General features: G+C 39.0%; 1 protein-coding gene across 31 annotated transcripts in view; it reads right to left on the reverse strand.

Annotated features, from left to right (window-relative positions):
- Positions 1 to 24,577, reverse strand: part of TENM3 (teneurin transmembrane protein 3) — a 1,330,479-nt gene that overhangs the window by 26,360 nt on the left and 1,279,542 nt on the right. For 29 of the 31 annotated variants that reach the window (XM_032108354.1, XM_032108353.1, XM_032108357.1 and 26 more), the window contains 7 exons: positions 22,490 to 22,757; positions 21,800 to 21,943; positions 17,891 to 18,140; positions 17,441 to 17,461; positions 11,996 to 12,228; positions 11,278 to 11,432; positions 9,556 to 10,430 (listed from right to left, as the gene is read on the reverse strand). In XM_032108354.1, coding sequence (XP_031964245.1) covers positions 9,556 to 10,430; positions 11,278 to 11,432; positions 11,996 to 12,228; positions 17,441 to 17,461; positions 17,891 to 18,140; positions 21,800 to 21,943; positions 22,490 to 22,757 — 1,946 coding nt within the window. The remainder of the gene's footprint in view (positions 1 to 9,555; positions 10,431 to 11,277; positions 11,433 to 11,995; positions 12,229 to 17,440; positions 17,462 to 17,890; positions 18,141 to 21,799; positions 21,944 to 22,489; positions 22,758 to 24,577) is intronic. The other 2 variants (XM_032108375.1, XM_032108364.1) reach the window with 1 other exon arrangement.

Below are 24,577 nucleotides of genomic sequence, written 5' to 3' on the forward strand. Positions count from 1 at the left end.
GAGAATCACTGCAGGAAATGTGTCTGTTGGAAAGGGAGCTCAAAGAAATGAATCAACACCTCTTCCCATGACAGCTCATTCACTTCCATACGGAGAAGGTTTTGATGCTCATTTTCCACTTCATTGCACAGCCAGATAAATAAGCTTGAGTTCAGTGCTTATGCTATGTAAGATTGACCACCTTCACAGCCCAATCCAAAATGACTTCCAGGTATTTGGAGCCAGGTATTTTGGGGGCGCGGTGCTTTGCAGAGAAAGAAGCAACACATGAATTTAGCATGCTGGGGATGCTTTACTTTTTGCCAGAATACTGCCAAACTTCTCACTCACTGCTGTATGGTACTGCAGTCCTCCATGCTGTGCTGATTGCTGCAGCAAACACCTGCCATGTGGAGCCACAAAACCAAGGACTCTCCCACACCTCACATATCTGACATGCTCCGTACATGCACATGAACTTGCACAAATAAACAGTGTTAATGATGACAGTGCTTTCTGAAGAGCAGGAAGAACAACTCCAGTGTCTGTGCCTGGGGAAGGGGTCCACTGGGAGCAGCGGGACGGAGGCAGTGTGGCTTACATGAGAGGTATTTTTGGGGATGGAGCAGCTTTGCAGTGCTGGGGGTGTGCCTCAACAGCTCACACTCTCCTGAACTGAGTGCAGCCAATTCAGGAGCAATTCAAGGGGGCTTGTTCTTATGAAGATGAGACAAAATTACAGTAGCTAGGCTGTCATCTACAAGACCTCAACACTCATCCCTCACTTTTCAACTTCCCTGTAATGGGAATTCACTGCCCATGAGCCCTGTGGGGTGCACACAGGAGGGATTCTGGATTGCCAGGGTGTGCCAGTGGGCAGCTTCCCGCGCACAGTGTCTTTAACCTCAGGGCTCCTCAGGGCTGCTGCCTTGTCTGTGTGTCACCTTCCCCAACTTCTTAGCTCATCTATTATTGCACAAATAAACCGTGTGTCTTGTTGATATAAATACCAGAGTATGGCCTTTTAAATAAAAGAAATGTTGGTGTATATATACTTTGTGTGACAGATTGTTCCTTGCTGTAAGGTCTGCTTACACTGTCAGAGCTGAGCGTACAGGCCTTTAGTGAAAAAAGGACATAAGGCTGGTCTGTTTGGCCAGAGATTTTGCTCACAGAATAAGCTGTAATGTTACTTTTTCCCCCTTAATTCCTATTTGGTGGTAGTGTGGGGATTTAATTTCATTTTATTTTTATCTTGAAAGGTAAAAACTCCATGAAGCTGTTTTTACAGGGTCACAAAAAGTGGACAAATCAACTTATTAAATTACATTATGTTTGAAAAGCAAATTTAGTAACAGGAAAACAAAATTATATGCATGTATTTTTTTTTCTTTTAGGACAGCAGAATACCAAGGCAGTAAGCAATAATTGCTAGATTCAGGTTCTGTGGTTAATTTAGAGTAACAACCTTTTTCCTTCGGAGCACAAGTCACACCCAATCAATGCAGGCTTCAGAAGTAACTTTCTCTTCTTTGGAGGGGACTCCAAAGGTAAGACTTTAAACTGCATGTGCCTTGTAGGCTTCCTAGAGAGCTGATCAGTCTGGTCTCACTGGGGACGTCAAGGAAGACCAAATCTCTTGATGGGGCTTGAAAATATGTTTGAATACAGCATGACTGAAAACAGAGAATAGCCTTTTCACATGGGATCCTGAGTTGTCTTTCCACCCTCACCACACCAGGTTCCCTGTGAAGTGAGTGTGAAGGAGGATGAGCTTACCTATTCAATGGCTTCTCAGGTCTGCTTTTATTACTAAGGAGAAGAAACAGTAACATTGAAGAATGAAGAAATGGGTAAATGTCTACTAGATGAGACATACTACTGCTATCAGGGCAATTACAGGACACACTGCAGTTCTCTAAAAAATTTCACATTGGTATGTAATGTTATATAGTAATGGATTATTTTTAACATGGCTGCTTTTTTATTAAGCAGGGTGAGTTTGAAACAGCAAATTTGTGCTCCAATGTTAGCACAAGTCTTACAAGACTAAATAAGATAACATGTAGTGTGATATCTACTGTAAAGCTGAGTTACAGTTCCAGTTTAGAAAAGTGTGAGACATAACCTCTCTTCTTTAAAGTTGAAGATAGAAATTTTAAAAATGTATTGAATGATTTATCTTAAGAAGAAACATGGTAAGTCCTGTCACCAAGCACAGCCTTCACGAAGTTCCTCTCAGAAAGTGCATGTTGCATGAAACAGGGTTACATACTTGTGTAGTGTTGATGTACTCAGTGCAAAGTTAAAAAAACCCCAAATTAAATATGTCAGCTTGATATTTTTCCCTACAAGTCCTCTTTGGGTAGGGGGTCTACTTAGGTTGTTTGAATAGAGAGGAAGAGTTTTAATTGCCTTTTGGCCAGCCTTGCTTCCATGGGTCTACACGAAGATGTGAGAGAGGGTTATGGCTACTAGATCTTCAATTTGTGTCATGTTGAGAGGAGAAGAAGCAAATATGCTTTAAGAGAGAAATGTATGTATAGCATGCTGTGTTGTGCCAGGCAAAGTGGATACAGAAGCACTTATGCAAGGACTGGATATCTCAAAAATATTCCCAAAAAGATAGTTCAGAAACAATTAAGAATGAAGAGAATATGTCTTTTGTTGCTTGAGTATATATAGCATGGGAAGGTTAAAGACACTGCACTTGTAAATCACAGTTTGCAATCAAAGGCTCATATGATTCCACAAAAGTCAATGCAAGAACATGACAACTGGCTAAACAAAAGTGCTAGAATGAATATGGGTAATTATTTTATAGCCACTACATTTTATACCGATGCAGCAAGAAGCAGTGGCAGTAAAAGCAGAAGGCACCAAAGGTTGTTGATAGTAAAATGATAAAAATACCTAAAAAGCACTATGATACCAAGAACACTCAGATAATGTTGTTTAGTAGTGATAAAAAAATCCAGATTACAATTTTGTATAAAGTTACGGTATTAGTAAGAAACTAGAATCAAATTAGAATGAAAAAAAACTGCAAAAAAAAAGAAGACTAGGCATTTTTAGATATTCATACTACTGAAACATAAAATGGGATAGAAAAATCAGCACAAATAGAAACACAAATGTTACAGGAAAATAACCCCCAACAAATGTTACAGGAAACGGTACAGAAATATTAATTATGAAAACTGGATTTTGAACCTCTTAATATACAGTAAAAGTGCAAGTGAATTGACACTACTATTAGGGTATAATTTTCCTCTGATCAAATTAAATACTTGCTTTTCAGCATAAGTTCCATAAAATTTTCCATAGCCAAATCTCAGTATTTCCAAGTCAGACTCCACAAGCAATGTATTAAGATGAAGCAGAAGAAAAACTGCAAAACATAATCTATTCTCTGTTGCCAGCTGTTGACAGTTACAGATGATGTGCCTGGTACTTGGGGAAACTAAACAAGTCCAAGCCAGAGGCAATAGCTGACTCTGTATCACAGAGTTTTAGGGAAACCACAGCACTGAATGCATTGCAAATAAAAGCATAATATGCAAACTCTGCAGCACACAGTGAAAATAGATTTTTTGCTAGCAATTCTCCAGAGTCCATAAATTACTGTAAGGATTTCACATTCTGCATGATTTCACCACCTTTCCAGAATAGCTGGAAAACTCGTTAACTTAACTGTGGGAGCAAAGTAAACTTGTAAGAGCTGTGCCTGCTAATGTCACTCTCTGTGCTTCCTGTTGCATTGCCTTGAAGACAAGGACTTGAGTGGGAGAGAGGAGGGGAAGGAGAAGACGGATGAGTTCAGGGCATGAAGTATCAGAGGAAACATTGGATGGACTGTCAAGAGATACGAGAGGGGATTGTGAAGAAATTCACCGCTGGGAAAGGAAAAAGCAGGGAACTCAAACACACCTTAGGGAAATAATGGGAGATGTGGGAAGTAGCAAGATACAAGGTAATAAAGTAAGGAAACATAACAGGCGGTCTGGAGAGCAAAATAGAGTCATGGAAGAAAGGCAGTGGATTTCCAGAGAGGAGGAGCCATCTTAGTCTGGATCAGACCTCTGGCTGCTGATACTGCTTCTAAGAGAAGAGGAAGAAAAATGAGAGAAAGCTGAAAAGAGATAAGGAACAGTGGCTACTGGGATTACTTAATGTCTAAGGAGAGCACATGCAGCCTGAACCTTCCAGGAGAGCTTGTGTGGTGAAGGAACAGCTGTCTTTTTACAGAGGAGCCTGCAGAAGCACCTGGGCTGTGACAGCAGAGGGACAGAGCCCAGATGCCCAACACCGGGCTGAGCACGATTTGTTCCAAAGCAGCTGTCGGGCAGGACTCCGTGCCCGTGAGGGATGGGCACGGTGCCGAGTGCTCCCAGCGCACACGGACTGCAGCTCTGCCCCAGCAGCTCTGCCCGGGCAGCCAAGGCTGCTGGCTGCTGGTCCTGGAGGGATTGTCCCTCGCACAGCAACCTCTGCCAGTTCCTCAAGCTACCTAAGGAGCACAGAGCAGCCACAGGCTGGCACAGCTGCCTGGCTGGCAACTGCTGGAATGCCAGGGCTTTCATGGAGACCCGGCTTGCAGCCTGGGGGCTGGCCGATTACACAGGGGCACCTGCAAGGCTTTTTAGGTTTTTGCTTCTGATACTTCAAAAACTTAGGTCCAGAGAAAATGCTCTTTTTGTGCACTTGGCATAGCTATCTGTATGTAAACTCAGAATGGAAACTGCTGCACAGAAATAATGTCATATAGGCTACCTAGGAAGTGTCACTTCCAAAATGCTAATATGCAGATAATTAGTTTAACTTTTAAGATTTATCGATTTAAATGTTCATATTATGCATACATAATATGCAGTTATATTTAATATTTTCCAGCTCAGATATCTCGCAATTTTGTAAGAGAATTTGATTAGGCTGATTACTTTTATACCTTGTTTAATATTATAATTTCATTATAAAACCTAATCTGGGCAACTTTTAGCTTCATATGGCTCCATTGGTTTTTTAGTATGCATGCATTTTCAATCATTTTTGTAAATGCTCTGTTAATACCATTTTTATTCAGTAAGTTTTTGGACTTTTGTAAACAGGTAACAGTTACTATGAATTTGAGTAACAGTGCTTTACAAAAGTATACATTCTTGAAATATAAGGTGTCAGTTTTGATCAGCACACTATAACCCTTGAAAAAATATAAATTTATAAATCCATTTTGTCATAAAAATACTAAAAATCCCTGAGGTCTGTAAACAAAGAAAACAGATTATATGATATCCTAAGTAATTCAAACTAGTACATACAATTTCACTGTAAAAACCAAAAAGAATGTAAAAAAATATTTCTTGTGTATTAGTCCTTTCCTTCTTCAGGGAAAGAGGAGACTAAATAAAATTAACTATAGATTAATTAGTGTCCAGGCTAAAATAAATAAAAAAGTAAATTTCTTTTGGATCTGATACTAGTGTGATTTAAACTGTGGAAAAAAGCCACGAAAAGAAACAAGACCAAATGGTTTAGTATGTGCCAGAGCAGTGATTGCCAATTTTTGGGATGCAGTGTTTTTGCAAATATTTCCCATTTGCACTGAAAAGTTCTGAAAAAGGAAAAAAGAAAGATTGAATCATTTTCATAAACCTGCTCTCAGACCACTGAGAACTCAGCTGAAATTATATAAGTTCTTTGGATCCATGCTCCACTTATACAACCAGATTGGCACAGGAGAATAGTTAAAAAAAGCTATTCCTGAGTTGCTCCAAAGGCTGAACTTTTTATTACTAAACCCACAGTATTTTTCCTCCATGTATCTTCAGCCATTTAAACAGATGTGTGACAACCAAAAGGTGAAACAACCCAGTGATACTCAAAGCTAGTTGGCAAAAAGGCACTTCTAGTCCATTGGACATTCAAACAGTTGAACAGTTTTAACTGTGAGTGGGGAAAAAAGTCTAAATTTACCACAGAATATAAGTTCTATCCTTTTCTCAAAATATTTTGTGAATTTGAATAATAGAGTATAATAAAATACATAAATAAACTGTGATATTAAAAAAAAAAGCATCCAGAAATGAAGTTGAAATATTTTGCTATAGCTAAAATAGAACAAGGAAGTCAGAATGATTTCTTTTCATAATTTCTTACTCCTCACTTGATGTTTGAGGGAAACCTTTCCATTTTAACAAGGCTTCATTTTTTTCAATGGAAAACACTTCACCTGAAAAGGTTTTAGCCCATACCACCTACAAACATGGATATGCAGAAGCTGACAGAGATACACACTTGTACATCATGTCACCCCCACACAAACTCTTCTATGATAATTCATGGTTTCCATCTATTTGGCAATAGTAGCAGAAACCTCTCAAAACCCAACGTCATCAGATTTAATGTTACAAATCATCAGCACCAAAAAGTCACAATAATACTTGATCTTTGAATAAAAAATGGCAAAAGAGTTGTGTTCACAACTATTTTTTTCTTCAAAAGGGAAATATACAGATATAGATTTGGTGCAAAGGGATTTTATGTTCAAAAGAAGCAAGCAGCTATGATGACTGATGGATGTTTTTAAGAACACTGTTTTGGCAAGAAAAACACAGTGCCTTCTCCCCTCCCCCCCTTATTCCATGTAGCTTTACATAACCAGTACAATGTTTTATTTTTGGTATTAACTTGTACAAAGCATCATAGAAAACATTACTGTAAGGGACCTTGAGAGGTCACGCAGTCCAACCTCTACCCCAGGGCAGGATCTGTTCTTCCTGCATTGGCCCTGAAAGATGTCTGATCTGTTTTTAAAGACAGTCTATGAACGGCAAGGGGTCACTATCATTGTTGTCTGCTCCAGGGCTCCAAAATCTTCACCGTGAAGTTCCTCTAAATTTAGTCTAATCTGAATCTTCCTTGTTGCAATTAAACAGATTACTGCTTCACCATGGCTACAGGGAGGAGATAAATATCTTTGCTTCTGCAAAAGCCTCATACACTTGCAAATTTGGGGAGAGTGAAATTGCCTAGCTTTTTCCATAATTACTTCAGCTTGGGAATTCTAACGAGACATTGGTCGGAGGTAATTGTTTAGGAAGTGCATAAGCAGCAGCTTGGAAATAATACTAATACTTACTGAGGGGAATAGCCTGCCCTTTGGGTTTTCTGTAAGCCAGCTGGACATACCCTAACTCAGACCAGAAAGTCTGCATGAGAGCAGATCAGGTGTGAAAGATGGCTATTTACAGTCTCAGGAAATAGCTATGTACTTCATGACACACAGTACCCTAAATTCTCCCTATGATGAAAAATATAGACCTATCACCCACTGAACAGTGAATATAATATCCACTTCTTTGCGATCATGCACACGCCATTAAGATACATTCAGGAGCCACCAGCTACTGTGGTACACCACAGTAGGCTACACAAAAACTACAGACAACATGGTGGGAAATTACTGCCCTGATTAAAACTCCAGGTCCTCAATTAGCCAGTATGGATGCCAGCATGGTTTAGAGTGCCTGCTGTACCCAGCAGATGCCTTAATTTCTGTACGGGCCTTCACTGTCCCCCAAACTGACTGTCTTGCCCAACTTGCCTATTGGAAACAAGTGGCTCTGTTTGTCACAGTTAAACACTGAATTTACTCTCTGTGGAAAGGGATGGCTATTCCCAGCCCACCTGAAGCTGTGCTCTGGTCTCTCAGCATACAGGACAGGGCTAACTCATGAGAAAGAGAACATTTGCCCTCCCAACTGAACACTTTTTCATTTCTCTGTGTACCCTTGCTGTGCTTCTGTGTCCTCTTGGCAGGACCTAAAAAGATACACAGCGGATGCACCAAAGCACAATTAAATATTACAGATGTGTGCTAATACTTTGGGAAGGTGCCCGCTACCAAAGCCCTGCCAATTTACAGATTATTGTAAGAATACCTTAAAACTGGCAGCAGTACCATCCCACCTGCTGTCTTTGTTAGGGATCAGCATTTCTAGCCCTGTCTCCACTTCAGGACACAATATGCAGTGAAGCAGCACCTGCTGCTCTTGTGTCTCTGATGGGCATCTGTAAAGGCTGGAGAGTACATACAGGTGCTCAGAGTCCTCCTGCACACTGCCTCAGCCAAATGTACACTGACAGAAATATGAAGTTATCTCAGAACACAGATGTTTGGCTTTGCTGCCGCTGCCTGACACTGGCACTTTATTTTCTTTATCATGTGTGTTAAATGGAAAGCTTTTTTTTAGGCCCTGACCTTGGCAGCAGTTGCTACTGCATTTCATCATAAAGATACGAGAAAAGAAGAGGGGGAAAAAAAAAGAAGAGGGACTTACTGGATTTTCATGATGCCCTTTGTAAACTCGAATAGCTCAGCTAGAGGGCCTCTTAACAGTTTTACTTATCATACTAACACTGTATCTTCCACTCCTTCATAGACACCTGTTTACCCAGCCTCATCATGTCTTTCATGTGATGAAAGTTAAAATGTGAGTTAAAAATACACATATTTTTCCGGCTGGCAGAGACAACTGAAAAAACCCCTGTGTTCATTCTACATTGATCTTTTTTGAAATAATGGTTTCTGTTTTAAGCTGCATTTTTGGTATGTTTTGCGTAGCATATCAGTTGGCATTTCAGATGATTTGGAGATGATGTTGCCTATAAAACCTGTATGTCAATTCTCTGGTTCTACTAGTTTATCTATAAATTGTCATGATCTTCCTTTAGTCAATATACTTGAGGATTCTGTAAATCGCTTTGCTAATCTGTCTGTTATGAACAGGCATTGATGACTTAATAAGTGTAACACAGGCTAAAGCAATTCACTGAAAAGATTTTTTCTGAGGTTAGTAAAATTACAAGTCCTACTGTTTCAGTAATACCTCTTGCTGTTGTGCTTGCACCTGTAAACGACATGGTGCTGGTGGTTTCTGTGTTTTCAGTTTATTCCTACAGGAACGACACTTCCCCCCATGGCCCACATTTCTTTTCTCAGCTTCCTCCAGCTGGGTCCACCTGTGTGAAATCCTGCTGTGCTGTCCAGGAGATCCTTCCTGCATACTTGCCACTCAGTGAAACACAACCTTTTACTACCCACCCAGATGTTATTTTTGGGTAAAAGACCACGCAGAAATGCTTTTACTTAAAAAAAAAAAAAAGAAAAAAAAAGAAAAAATTGAGCAGCGAAGACAGATTTCTTGTCAGTATTTGCAGCAGAACAATGTCAATCTAATGAGCAAGTGGGATGAAAATCTAGTTTTTGATGCAAATCTACAAAACCACGCTTGTCTGAGTTACAAATTTCTTGACAAGAGTGAAATGTTGTCTCACTATTATTTCAATATATAAAACTGAAGTTCAAAATAATGAATTCAAAATTATTCAGACCTAGTGTTCAGAAGAAGTCAGACAAGTCAGACAGAGGAAGACAGCATGGGAAATTAAAAGTATCTTTCTGTGCTTTTTGTTATCAAGGGTCAACTTTACAGTTACTTCATCGAGAAATATTTCAAATGGTCCTGTAGAACTCAATAAAACTATAAGGCATCTGACTTTATTTTATGTACTTACTCAAAAAAAGTGGTCCATCCAGTCTCATCACTTTTAGTTGCCAGAAGTCCACTGTTGCCGTGGTAGGTAAATAAGACCAGCTCCTGCCCTTGTGCAGTCATGCTTTTCAAACATCCATTAGTGCCTATGGTCAGCCAGATGACTTGGTTATCGGGAGAGACCACTCTTACTGGCATCCGGTTGGGATCCCGCCTGATCCGAAGAGTATTCCCATTGCTGTCCGTTACCGCAGTAATATCATTGTCATTACTGTAGCTAAAATTGTACAGGTAGTCTCCGGTGACTAAACTCACAGTGTACTGGTGAGTACCGTTGACATCAAAGATATAAAGCTCTTGGTCAGTTGGAGAAGCAACTTCATAGAAGTTCATTGAATTCATTAAGGGTTTGTTCTTTGACACAGCCCGTATCCTAATGTTTCCCAGATCAGCGATATACAGGGTGCCATCTGGAGACACAGCTAAGGAGGAAGGAGCATTAAGTTTGGCATCTTTAGCATAGCCATCTCCATTTTGGTAACAGTCACAGTTAACATCATTTTTGCAATCACACTCTGAGGGTATTCCAGCAACTAAAGAGATCTCTCCATCAGTTGTGACTTGTCTTATCCTATTAATCTTCTTTTCATCAGTTTCTGTAATGTAAAGTACCCCACTGTAGGACACGGCGATGGCAGTGGCTGACTCCAGCGTGGTCTGGACAGCGTGTTTGCCCACCGTGTACTCCACCCCCGGAACCTGGCAGTGCATCGGCCTCCCTGCAGCAATGCGAACCTGACGGTTTTCAGTGATCTGCAGAACCACATTGTTATCCAAAACATAAATGGAGTTATCCATTGGGTTGATAGCTAAGTCTGTAGGCCATTCCAGGCGAACCTAAACAAAGAGAAGTGTTTTGTTAAACAGTTAACCAGTGAAGATTAAATGAATTAATTAACCTTCAGTTTTGGACAATGCTGTAAGGATATTTTCCATCTGCTGTAAGCAATCATGACTGAAGAACTTGCTTGAATACAAGCAGCAAACTAAAGCTTTTCAGGGAGGAAGGGGGAGCAATATTCGGCATCCATTTTATTGAAAAGAAAACCAGTTGCATTGAAACTGTAATACAGGCTGAGTTTCCCCTCCAATAAATGCAATACTTTTCTGTATCACAAATGCATAAATAACTACAGAGACAATGTCTAAATCCTTGTCAACAGTATTAATCTTTTATTCTTGTAGCAGCAAAAATAACATACTACCTCCCAGATCATGAAACACTGTACTCCATTTTTTGAACACTCCACTACTGACATGTCCCTTCTTACCTACACAAGCTTTTTAAGACAAATAGAAAAATACAAGGGTTCTGTGTAAATCCTTTCATTCACTCTAGTAGGCTAAGGATGTCAGCAATTCAGGTAACATCAACGTGCCAAGATAGTTCTAACAGATATGCCATTCTCCCAGTATTTACTACCAGGCTTAATGTATCCTGCTGATAGTTTTGCTGTCCTAAACCAAACTGAACTTTATGGGCAGAAGAATTGAAAACAGCAGCATTTATAGCTAAGAGAATACAGTGCAATTCACACCCTTGGAACAGGTTGCTTTCTCCCCCAAACCTGCTGTTAAATGTCCAGCACGCACTCCACCCAGTTTTATTTTAAGGGGCACGAAAGCTGCATTTCAATTTCTATCCCCAGCTCAGCTTTCCAAATTAGCAGCAACTGAAAAGTACCTGGCTGATATGCATGCTGGTATCACAGGTTAGAGGTCGTGCTGAGGTGAGGTCGTTGGAGCCAAGCAAAGTTGATATTATTCCATTCTGATCCACTTTTCTGATCATGGTCCCATCAACAAAGTAGATTAACCCATTCTTGTCTATTGCTATTCCTTCAGTGAAGCAAATAAAAATTAAGGGTTTTTTGCTGTACTAGCAGTGAATATATTATCCATAACTAAGGGTATAGGTAGCATGTATCTAGTGGAAATTGCAGGCAGTAGGTAGTAATACAGCTTGTTAATGTATCTTGTATAACAAACCAATATTCATCATGAAATCTACTACTGTTGATTGCATTTACTGTTCATTTGCTTTTGTGTGTTGGGAAGGGACTAGCTTTTAAGTTAACCTTAAACATGGGATAAGTGGAACCAAAAGCAATGCTCATTTTAGATCTTCACTGCTGCCTGCCAAACACATAATCTAAATGAGCGTTTAAAAACGCTCAATAACCACTCAAGCCAAATACTTCCTAAAAAATCAACCCTAATTGATTTCAAAAAGATCAGTCCCCTGTAGTTCTCTTCCTCGATAGATTTTCTACTTGGAAAAAATCACTCAAATCCCCAATTTTTGAGCCAACTATTGAATTCAGTAATTAAACACGATCATGCCCCCAGCTCTGAACTTTTGTATTATTTTGAAAGGTACAGAGGGGTAGAACTCTTTTTACCTTTAGGGCTCATGAGAGTTGCCTCCACAGCCTTGCCTCCATCACCACACCTTGCCTCATCGAACGGCAGGCACTGCTCCCCTGTTCCTCCTATTACCTCAGCATTTTTGGTCAGGTCTTTTGCACCAGTGAGCGACTTGGGCCGATAAATCCTGCGTGTGTTCGTGTCGGAAACATACAAATCTCCTGTCACGGGGTCAGTTGCGAGGTAGTATCTGTGAGCTGGGTTGTTGCTGTAAAATGGAATTACACATTGCATATGCTCTAGTTAATTGCACCTAACATTGGATCAAGGAGAGAATGGTTTAGTTCCTATGCAGTGTGCAGTAATGCAGAAAGAGTTAAAGTCAATGGTGATGCTCCATGCATAGGTAGGACAGGTCATGGCCCCAAGATGGTTTTGGTCCACATTTCTCATCTGTGTCACAGCCAGCCTAATCTAGATTAATCCTGTGGGGAAAGAAGGTGCATTTTGCCTTTGATGCTCTCAGGCCAGTTGAATGCTGTGTCATTAGAGACTGCAAATGTCTCTCTGATAGGCCAAATCAAAATACTGGAGTTTAAAACCTTCCAAGAGTTCTGGGAACCTTGATATTGTCCCAAATTTTGCAGCAGGAGCCCAGCCCTCACTTACACTTTGTTGCTATTATCCTATCTGTTTTATTATAATTTATATAAGGCTGCTGGGGTTAATTCATAAACAGATAAGGCAGAGCTTGAATGATGAGTTCACAGGCAAGAGATAAGACATAATTCATAAGTATTTGTTTAATCCACTGCTTTCAAATGTGTGATACGCATGATTTAACACATTAGGAAATGTCATCTCTTCCACCAGAGACCAAGAAAAGCTTTTTCATTCTTCATAAGTCAGAGTCATATTTCAAATAACTGTACACATTGGCACAAAACCGCTAACTATGCCAGCACAGTCTTTATTACAGTGAAAATATATATTGCTAACCATTTTCCCAGAAACATACATTTTGCCTCTCCACTGGTGCCACATAATTGAGAATTACTGTCTTTTCTTCCCTGCTGGTAAAAAAAACAGCCCTGGAGATTACCTTTTGTGTTGATATATTATGATGTAGAAACTTAACCCACTGCAGTTGGGATTCCTGACCTAATTTATGGCATGAAGAGCTGAAATAAGGTCATGTAAATACATGAGGTAATTTCAGATGCTCCCCTCATGGACTGAAGCAGAGTGTCAGAACAGTCACTTCTGATGTTTGCAAAAGCACTGCTTAAACAGATCTACCAGTCTGGTGGTAGCCAAACATCTGTTCACAGAATGCTATACTTCACGTTTTGTAAATACGTAACTGTGCTAATGTAACACATTTTTATGTACTGCCACTTGGAAAATGCAACAAGAGACCAACAGGAACAACTTGTGAACAAATTATGTCTTTTAGCAGGAACAGATTTTTATAGCTATCCAGTTACAAAAACACAGAAAAAAAATGTGTTGCATAAATAGGATTTTATTTGGTTTTAAGACTTTTAACATGTTGGTCCAGAACGAATGAAACCAAGTGAAACAGACTAGTGAAATCAAATATGCAGTGATTAGCACCTCTTAAAAAGCTCTGCTATTGCACTGTTGTACAGCATGTCTGAAAACAATCAAATGTAGGCTTACTTTAAATTTCTGTCTGTTACAAATCTATTATTGCCAATGTGCTAAGTAGTTGGAAGGTATTTTCAAATCCTTAATTTATGCAGCGATCATTTAATATGATCACTATGTAGTGTACGAATTATTTATACCTCCACAGACTGCAAATTAAATTATACCCATTTACATGATTACTTTGGTCTTTAAGAAACTTTGCAGACACTTCAAATATAAACACATTGCAAGATGTGAAATGTGCAATTAAATTTTATTTCATTGTAATTTAAAATAACATTCTTTCTTATACTACTGAAATCTAAATTAAAGTACCTCTCTTCAACCCATCTAACACTGCCTCAATCATATTTTTCAGCCATTGGAATAAGAAGTCATCAAATCAAAAAGTAAGTAATTTATGCCTAACACAATTATTTATTTCTAAAAAGTTTTAAAGCTCTTTTCTTCATAAATATGAAAATGTATATTCTAATTAATTCCCACAAAAAAGAAATTGGGATGAATTCTCATGGTAAGCTATGGATCCTTATCAAACGAAAAAAATACACCTGATAATTTAAATGTATTTTCTCCTTTTATTAAAAAATCCCCCCAAGTTTGGGAGTGCATAGAATTTTGCTATTGAATCAATAGAAACTCTCCAACTTGCCTTATTTTGATATCTAATGGCTCCTTTCTGAGCTGATACTACAGGCTTAACCTCAGCATTTCTTTTCAGGTGAAGGTTAAATAGCTGCGGTGGCTTTAGCCAATAGAAACCCCCAATAATTTATGGGAGAAAGGCACAATTTGAGGAACTGAATAACTGTCAAGTGAAAACTACATTTGTTTTCTAGCCAGAAAACATCCATGAGCACTATGCAGATCTCAAAAATTGTACAGGGATAAGCAGCCAGCAGCTGGAAAGCTCCAGAGTTTATGCTATTTCATTGTAGCCTGAAATGGAATTAAGCTTCTACCAAAACAACAAATGCAAAGAAATGAAATCCCCAGCCTGTGACTTATTGACTCATTCAGTATTGCCTAATCACTGTCAGTAGCCTGCAAAACATGGAGTTACATACCAACACTGGCTCCTGTAAAGACAAATGACTAAAAATTAACTTGTTCTGTCTATGCCAAATAATAATAAGTCCTTTGAATTTAAAGCGTGTACACATGTGCATGGAGCTGTAACAATCTATTTCCCTTTGCTTTTATCTTGCTTAGGCCGATCTTTTAATTCTTCAGCTGTCAGATCACCTGCACTGCTCTCCATGTACAGGTTTTTTTGAAAATACTCCTCCTGTTTCAGTCCCTGTCTCTCTTGCCTTCACTATGTGCCCTCTAAACCATATATCTCCTCAAAGCTGTTTTTATGTTTTGCTAAACTTTTTTTTCTGGCTCTCTACAGACTTGGGATAGTGCCACAGCCTACAAATTACCTCCCTGTCTTCAAAGTCCTTCTAAAAATGACTTCTTCCATGAATGCCTATCAGCATTAATCACCCACAGGCAGCAGTGTATAAAGACATCATTTCAGCTTTGAGATTGAAGAAATGTGAGGTCACTGGTACATGAGAGGAGAAATTTAATTTGCATTCTCTCTCTAAAATAGAGTACAGGCTTCTTGAGGTAGGAGACACATCACACTCTGTGCTGAAGCACTGTGTTTATAGGCCAGGAAAGGCGAATTCTTGAATAGGTAACAGATCTGAACTAGTATTTAGCCTCATTCAGTAGCTTTACTTGGGGAATGCATATTTTAGTGCATTTTCTTCTAATACATAGCAATTATGTAATGCAAAGTGGTCTGTTGAGGGCTGTTTGCCAAACTGCAGTTTAAGTAGAAATATCCTCAGCAGTCTGAAAGGCTTGCCAGTGAAACTGGACATTTGCTCCCTTCTCCTCTTACAGGCCAGACAGATGTGCTTCCCTCTGTAGCATTTCACAGGACCCTGCACGAATTTACGCAGACAAAAGAAGATATTTGGTCTCACAGTGTGTCCTTAGCTGGAGAGCCCATGGCAAGAGGATTTGGTGGATCCTAAAAGTTTACACATCTTAAATAAAAGGCAGCTAAATTAATAGAACAAAAAGCTGCCAGGGGATATTAACCATAAAGATCCCACTCTTGGCTTAGGAAGTCTCTCATCAGCAAACCTCCAAGGCTGAGAGTGGACACCAGGAAAATGTTGTATGATGCGAGAGAAAACTCAGACTTTGTAATAAATCGTGTCGGGCTGCACAGTGGGCTCCACACCTCCTGCCTACTGGCTCCTCAACTGCTCCTGCAGAGCCAGTTCTCCACAGTCCTCTATGTCTCCTCCTGCCTCAGGAGGAACCCCCACTTCACAGCTGCTGTATGGGCCCATGCTGTTACACTAATTTGTGTGGTATGATTGCAATTTTGCTACCTGGAGCTTCTGCATGTTTAGGCATGAATAAAGCAGAAAAGCTTCAGTATTCTCCCTCACCAACTTTTCTTACACACAGGGATCCAGTTTCTGAAACGCTGCAGTTGAGGCTGTGACCACAGTTCTGCCAGAGGCAGGAGAGGGTGGTGCTATTAAATCACAGCAAAACAGACCTCAATATGCATCCACTCTTTAATCCCATTTGTACATTCCACATCCCCATTTTAAGTATTATTCCACATTCTATATATTTGCCAAGACAATGTCCTATCTAGTTGCAATCACAACTTTGTGATAGCACAAGGGATATAATTCTTTTACGAGTTGTGGAGCGAATACAAACTAATTGCAATAGTGAAACCCTAAACCCACCAAACAGAAGAGACTGCCTCTGAGTCATCCCTGGAAAGAAACCCATAAAACCAATTCTGATCATTAGCACTGATGCAAGCACCTTATTTATTCATGGAATTTTTTGCCTAACATATCTGAAACATACTTTTGAAAACATAAAACCCTTCCTCACACAAAAGTATGTCCAAAGAAAAGTGAATTTAAAAAACAAGGGCAACAGAGATGTGACTCTGGGATTGTTTAAAAACAAGGAAGGAAAATGATGGGCAGCAAAAAGGAGAGAAAGGGACCAGTGGACCTGCTAAACTGTATACTTAGCAGTTCTTCCACTAAGGTTTGCAGGGTTTCATGTCTCCAACGAGATTTTAGCATGACTGTTTTTTTTCTCCTTATCAGCACCAGCTGCTGTGGCAAAGAAATTCTAAGCATCCACCTTCTCTTCTGTTCTTGTCATTATTATAGCGATGCCAGGATGGATGAATGTTGTGCTACAATCCTCTGATTACTCTTGTTTATATGACCAATCTTGTGAGTCTTGGTGTATTTTAAAATCTTACCTCCTGGAGTTGTGTTATTGTTATTTCAAATTCCATTATTAAAAGAAGTTCACCTTTAAAGGGACAAATCTGTTAAATGAGAGCCTGAAAATATTCAACATCAAAAGGCTAGTGAAATGAACTCCCTTGATATTTTCATATGCCATTCTCATAGTATTTGGTGTATCTGATTAATGAGTGAGTTTTGATAGGATCAGCAAAAGTGCTGCCAGCAAGGAGTGAGCAGAGATGAGGGAACAGCAAAGGAGGGCACACACAAGCATAACAAGAAGCCTGACTGTGGACAGAGAGTGATGAGAAAAGAGGAACTCATCGGAAAGGACGATACAGCCTGACAGCTGACATAACTAAAACATATGAACTCATTATTTTTGAAAAATACTCCTCTTTTCTAGTAATACATCTCAGAAATGACTTCTCCATTATAAGCATTCATTTGTTAAAAAAGAAAGAAGAACAGTTAGAAAAATATAAATCTTCTTTAAGGAATGCTTACCTATGTCTAAAATCTTTATTTCTTGATGGGAGCAAGTAAAAAAGAACAGAAAAACATTATTAGACAAACATTCAGAAAGGATGTTAAAAGATGAGAAGAAGGCAACATTTACATCTATCATTAGTGAAGTGGTGAATGATTGTCCCTTGTCCACTTACGCTGACCAAGTACATTAACTCTTAAAATGTGCAGAATTATTACTTTGAGTAGATTAAAATCTCACATTTAGATAAGCATAGTTAAAATATTTTATGAAGGTAAAATGTTTTCTCTTTAGTTTTAAATACTTCTTCAAATGTTTTAAAATCTTTTGACTCAACTTTTTTTTTTGTTCCCAAAAGCATTCACAAACTCAAACTTACACGACGTAAGAAATCTAAATCTATTCAATACTTTAATTTGCCACAGTAATTCATAACTCCAAAATTCCAGCATGAGAAAAAAACATACCTTAGCTCCAGAACACTAGTTACATTTCCAGATGGGAATATCCGCCGAACGTAGTTGAAATCCCCCACGTACAGACTGCCATCTATCCCACAAGCTAAGGCAACTGGAGCCAGTAATTTATTACCATCAGCTTGACCATTACAACTTGGACAGGAGATGCTGCGTCGTCTCCCATTGCCCATAATGCTGCTAACAACTGGGGGTTGCTGGGATATAAATTGATTTTCACCATTCCCCTTGTAGAGGATTCCTGGCAGATAATACAGAAAAAAAATAAACCACAAACCCAATAATGTTTGTAAGAACTCTGAATGTACATACATAAAATGATGCAAAAGTATTCTAAATATTCTTTTAGCTGGTTAGTGTAAGTTTAATGAATTTTAATTGTTTCACCACCTTATTTTTCTCATTAAAAATAACAATTTTATTAAAACATCTATAGTTATATTTAGGTCATAAACATGCAAACATTAGATTATCTTGTCCACAAAATTTAATAGAAACACTAAATATTGTAGTTCTTAAAACCCCAAAATATTTTCAGTTGTTATTTTTAAATGTTAATGATTTAAAAATCATTATAGTTATAATCATTAGTTATAATCCAGAATAAAAATTGTCATGTTGAAGGAAATGTAAAGCATGTGGATGAAAGGAAGGTCTGTGCTCCTACATCTTTACAGTTCTGAAATAGCCCAGAAAGGACTGAAATTCTAATGTGCTTTATAAAAAAAGTAAAAGAATATATTTGAAAATTGTATTCCTAAAGTCCTAGTATAAATAATTATGAGTATTATGTCAAATGTAATCTGAAGTGGATTACTGTTGCAAATTGTAAATATTAATTAAAGAGCCACTTCAAAAAGTTGTAGATTGCCTCAATTTTACATTATAAAAGATTCTTTACTCAGCTCACAACAAAAGTGTTCCACTGGCAACAAAGTCTGCCTCCATACCATGTCTGCAGTTATAGGCAGTTATTAAAAATGTCAAAACAACAAAAAAAATGTGGTGCCAGGCCAACCTGCCTCTAAAACTTAATTCTGCTTTGAGGCATGAAAGAAACAATAATTTTGTGAAGACAAAGCAATGTGCCAGCAGTATTTTTCTTCTTTATAGCCTATGTAGGAAATCTGAGAGGAAAAATGGATGCTTTATGTTAAATCTTCAGTCTTGCAGGGGAAAAAAACCCAAGTATGCTAAAGTGTTGCCAGGACCCTCATTGTTCAATCTCATGATGAATCCATTAAGGTGTCCTCTACACGTGGTCAGCTATTACAGTTCTACTCATAAGTCACAATGTGTCTTTCCGTGGTATAATCCATGTAAACCACAAGTCTCTTTGTCCTATGCAGAGATCTGGGTTTTATTGATTGCATGCCCAGAGCTTCATGCAGTTTGGAGCTGAGGGATACAGTAATCTTTTGAGAAGTTTAGAAGAAATTTAAGATGTATTTCTCTTTCCCTCCTCACTCCCAAAGTGCACGATTTGTACTGAAAGGTATGAGAAAAAATACTTTTCTTTCCTCTTTAAATGTTTGAGGTGTCTTCACTGCTTTTAATGTTATAAACTGCAGAAGATTATAAATGTAAAACCAATATACAGAATAAAATTGGAAAATATGAAAATGGTTTATGGAAACCTAATGGCAAGTAATCTAAATAAGTAATCTAAATCAAAAGAGGAAGAATGTATTTTTCATGAATAGTTAAAGCCAGAATGCATTAACAGTATACGAAATCCCCTCTCCTATGATTACATCATTTATGACAATCATGGCACTATAATTTTGCCAGAAATAGCTGAGTTCTACAATTTTCATCAGAGGAATTCTAGAAGTCAGCACAGTGCACTATTGCACCTGATTTATTCTGTCATTACCTTGAAAAATTGGTCCTTCACATTTCTCCTGTTATCACAGACTAAAAGATGTACATTAGACTATTTACTGCAGTAGTTTGGATTTCTGTACAAACACTGCACTCTCTTCTGAATAGATTTATGCATCTCATCCACCTTGTCATTACAACTCTCCACTTGGTTTATTCAATTAGACACATGACACTTTGAAAAGTCATTACTTGTCAAATGTACTCTTAAACATAATTCAAAGCCACCAACAATTTACCTAGCGAACAGAATCAATCTTACATATATATTTATAATTATAGCTCTTTACCTTTTTAGATGGATTACTTTACAATAATTTGCACAGGTTGTTTTTTTTTTTAATTTTAAATTAGGTACAATGACACCTTTTCCCTTGATTTGGTTACCTTGTTTCCTTACCAGTCAGAAGCAATGCTTTAGGTGTCGACTACCGTGTCACAGATAATAAGCCTGTGTACTAGGGGAGACCTTCATGGGACATCAGGTACTGCAGAAGTGACAATCTTCCTGATAATTACTCAGGATTCCTCTGTTGCATGAAAATCCAGTGCTACCAGCTGCTACTTTAACCCATGTAACTACTTATTTCATCTTTCCTACATGCTTCCAGCCAAGTTTTTCCAAATTCCTTCCTGTTCAGGGTTGAGCTGAGGTTTCCTTAGCATGGCACTCTGCAAACAGTTGCTGAGTAGCATGCTGGACAAATATACTTTGATGCCAAAGTTACTGTGCTACAGCAAATTGCAGCCAGAGAGGAGTGAGAATATGAGCCACCAACAGCTCTGCAGACAGCAAGGTCTGCAGAAGGAGAGGGAAGAGGCGCGGCAGGTACCAGAGGTGAGATTCCCCTGCAGCCCATGGGAGAAGACCATGGCGAGGCAACTGTGTCCCTGCAGCCCATGGGGGTCCATGGTGGAGCACATATCCACCTGGAGGACCCAAACCAGAGCAAGGGGATGCTCAGAGGAGGCTGTGACCCTATGGGAAGCTCACTTTGGAGCAGGCTCTTGGCAGAGCCTCTGGACACATGGAGAGAGGAATCCATGCTGAAGCAGGTTTGCTGCCAGGACTCGTGACCCTACAGGGGATTCACACTGGAGCCATCTGTTCCTGAAATACTGCACCCCACAGAGCAGACCCACACTGGAGCAGTTGTGAAGAACTGCAGCCCACGGGAAGGACTCACGTTGGAGAAGTTCATGGAGACAGACTGTGTTCTGTGGGGAGGGAGCCCATGCTGGAGCAGGGAAGAGTGTGAGGAGTCCTTCCCCTGAGGAGGAAGGAGCGGCAGAGGCAGCGTGTGATGAACTGACCACAGCCCCCACTCCCTGTGTCCCTGCACCACTGGCAGGAAGAAGGTGGAGACTTGACAATAAAAAAGCCTGGAAAGAAGGGAGGGGTGGGGGGAAGTTGCTTTTAAGATCTGGTTTTCACACTACTGTGATTTGACTGGTAATAAATTAAACTAATTTTCCTAAGTCAATTCTGTTTTGCCTATGACAGTGACTGCTGAGTGAGCTGTCTCTTTCCTTATCTCAACCCATGAGCCTTTTGGTCTGTTTTCTCTCCCCTGTCCAGCTGCGGAGTGAGTGGGTGGCTTTGGTGTCCAGTCAGAGTCAACGCACCACAACATATCCAACACAGACTGTCTGATGAATTTATTCATGCTATGAATTTATAGGATGAAGAAGCATGACGTTTGATGTAAATCCTGGAAACACAGAATATCCTGAGGTGGAAGGCACCCACAGGGTTTTTGAGTCCAACTCTTGGCCCTGCACAGGACAACCCCAAGAGAGCATTGTCCTAACACTTCCTGCCAACTCTGACTGGCTTGGTGATATGACCGCTTCCCTGGAGACCCAGGGAAGCTCAACGCATTGACTATATGCAAAATGTTCTATAATTTCCTCTTTCAAAAATAACAGAGCAAACAGTCAAAATGTTTGAATGAAAGACCTGAAGTGCAGGCCAGTGGAGCAGTAGAACTATCAAGAAGGAAATGAACTCCTTACCATTCTGAACATCCAATACATGATGCTTATCCAATGTCCAACCACCCATGTTGGAGGCATCCAGTTCATAACCCTGCAAAATGGCAGTCCGCTTTTCCCAAAGAGTTAGATCCAGGCAGGACTCATACTCGTAACCTACAGACACTGAAAAAACAGCACATGTCCTGTTAAGTGCAGGATCTTGTTCTGAAGAAGAGTTTAAAGAATGTGATTTCCTTAAGATACATACAATCTTTTGCTCTCCTAGGACACATGAAAATTCCTATGGCTTCTTAGGCATGTTGAAAATACTGACCAGAATCTTGGGTTATTAAAATATTTTTAGTTAATTAGAGTAAGTGAATTAAGACAGCCATTTTGTGATGTAAGTCAGACTGCTATTGTGCTTTACTTAAAGTACACAGAGGTGTAGACTAAATGTATTATTAGGCTGAGAGCTACTTCATGGGAAGGAATAGAAGTCAAAACCATCACTCTTCATGTGAATGAAAAGTGCTTTCTTTTTCCTTTTGAAGAGATTTTTTTCTCATAATTCAAAGCTTAGATTAGTATTTTTTAGTATGTTTTAATATCCACTGATATTATTTTATTCTGCAAACCATTTTCAACTCAATGGATACAAGCATTTGAGATGTGCTTCTGTATGTTCAAGACAACACTAGAAGTGCAAAAATCCTCCGTAACACATACCAACAGCTTCAGATAATCCGTAGACCCTCTGATTGTATGCATCAGTTTTATCCCATATGAAGGTGTATGCTAGATTTGGGGATGCAGGGAACCATTTTTGGAAAAGTCTTCCCACCACTGCCACCATAAGATGAACCTTCATTAAATTAAATGGTATAACAGATTGGGTCATTGTAATCTTCAGTACAGACTTATATCCTGCAGCCCTGGAGCTCAAGTATGATAACTTCAAATCAGTTCCTGGTATTGTCGTTTCTTCATGAAGTACCTATGCATTGTTAAGAGAAAAATACAGTATTTAAATGATTTGGAAATTAAACAAAACAGTGCAGCTATCATAAAAGGCTGCCTGACATATTACATGACAATCCATTAGGAAATATCGTCTATATTTGGCCTTCATGGTTAAAAAACCCCATAAATAACAACATTTCACACTTTTTCTAAAAAGTCAAGTCTAAATTCTTCATTATACTGAAGCTGCTTAGTTGGTACTTTCTGCTCAAGCGTTTCAAAATTATCTCCTTTATTTTTATGGGACGGAAAGGAAGCATGAGAAAACATTCCAAACTGATTTTTCCTGAAAAGGCAAAAAAGCATCTTTCCTCTAAGTGAAAATTACCCCTTATTATGCTGCCACCCATGTCCCAATTAATAAAGGCATGTATAAGAAAGGCAGTAGAGCCTCTAAGGAGAGCAAAGCTTGACATTTGGGTTGGGATGCCTAATTGCTCCTGTAGGAGCAGGAAGAACTTTCAGGTATTTTATTATTTGCATTACCAGTGGATTATAAATACTCTAAACTAGAGCATTCTTCCATTTATTTTGAAGACAGATAAGTAGGATGCCTCAGGGAAAGTTTTTCCATATTTTCTGATCAATATTCACTACTCAGATATCAGCTTATCACTTTCACATTTCAGAGAGGTGGAATGAGTCAATTTTATTTTTAAAAGGTTCCTCCCCTCCTCTACCTTGTCATTTCCTCTGAGCTGAGGAGCTTTTGTGGGTGATGGATGGATGCAAAATGTTTCTGTGTAATGTGGATAAAGAGAGCATATATTGTTCTATGCCTCAGTCAGAACATAAACACTGCAGCCAGCACTTTGAGTGAACAGCTACCAAGTATCCTGGTTTATTGAAACAAACAAAAGAAGAAGAAGAATGTACCTAGACACATATGTAAAGATAGTGTTTCTTTGGTGGAGAGTGCAAAGGTTGCAAAGGATGCTGAAGCACAAGCCCAGAACCTTAGTGGTGTTACAGGAACACTCTTGCGGAGTAAATTTAGAAAAGTTTATTTTACTTTTCTGTCTCCTGATCCCGAAGTCTGAAGACCAAACACTATTTAGTATTAATGGAAAGCACACTTCAGGAAAAGCATTGTCACAAATACTAGGCTTAAGACTTTAGTGGGATCAAAACCTGGCTACTAAAGAAGTGCTGCTAGGCTCTATGCAAGAGAAATCCTTGGACACTGCTTCTAAAAAATTGACTGTGTTGAATAGGGTCAAATAATGTGGTTGATACTCAAGGAGGGCAACAAGTGCTACATCCTCTATATTAGCATTTTGTTGGCTCTAAAGAAAGATTTATATAATATTAATTATATCTGCCTCCTTCCCAATAACAGTAACAAAAAATCAGAAATACTATTTTGACTCATTGTCTGGCATTATAATTATTTACATCTGATAGATGGAGACATAAAACTGTTGTTCTCCAGTAAGACTATAATAGAACTATAGGAAATAAAGTAGGAATTGGAAGATACAAGACGAAATTACAATTTTTAAATTCTTAATTCTTATTCTTTGAATATTTCTTTGTTCCTCTCCAAGAACCTGGCATCACCGAGAAGAAATGACAAGTAGTCACCTTGAAGGAGGTGAGAGTGGCCTCATTTCTCTTTGTAAATCTAGTCTGCTTTCCCTCAGCTCAATATACAGACAGTGTCTAATCCAGAGAACAGGCAAATCTTTTCTACATGAACAAAACCACCTCTCTCTAGAGAGGTAAGTGGTTGTGAACACATTCCTTTTCTGAGACTTTGAAGGAAAAGCACAAACCACCCAGGAACAAAAGACA

The sequence above is a fragment of the Corvus moneduloides genome, chromosome 5 (assembly GCF_009650955.1).
Source record: "Corvus moneduloides isolate bCorMon1 chromosome 5, bCorMon1.pri, whole genome shotgun sequence".
Taxonomy (NCBI): Eukaryota; Metazoa; Chordata; class Aves; order Passeriformes; family Corvidae; genus Corvus; species Corvus moneduloides.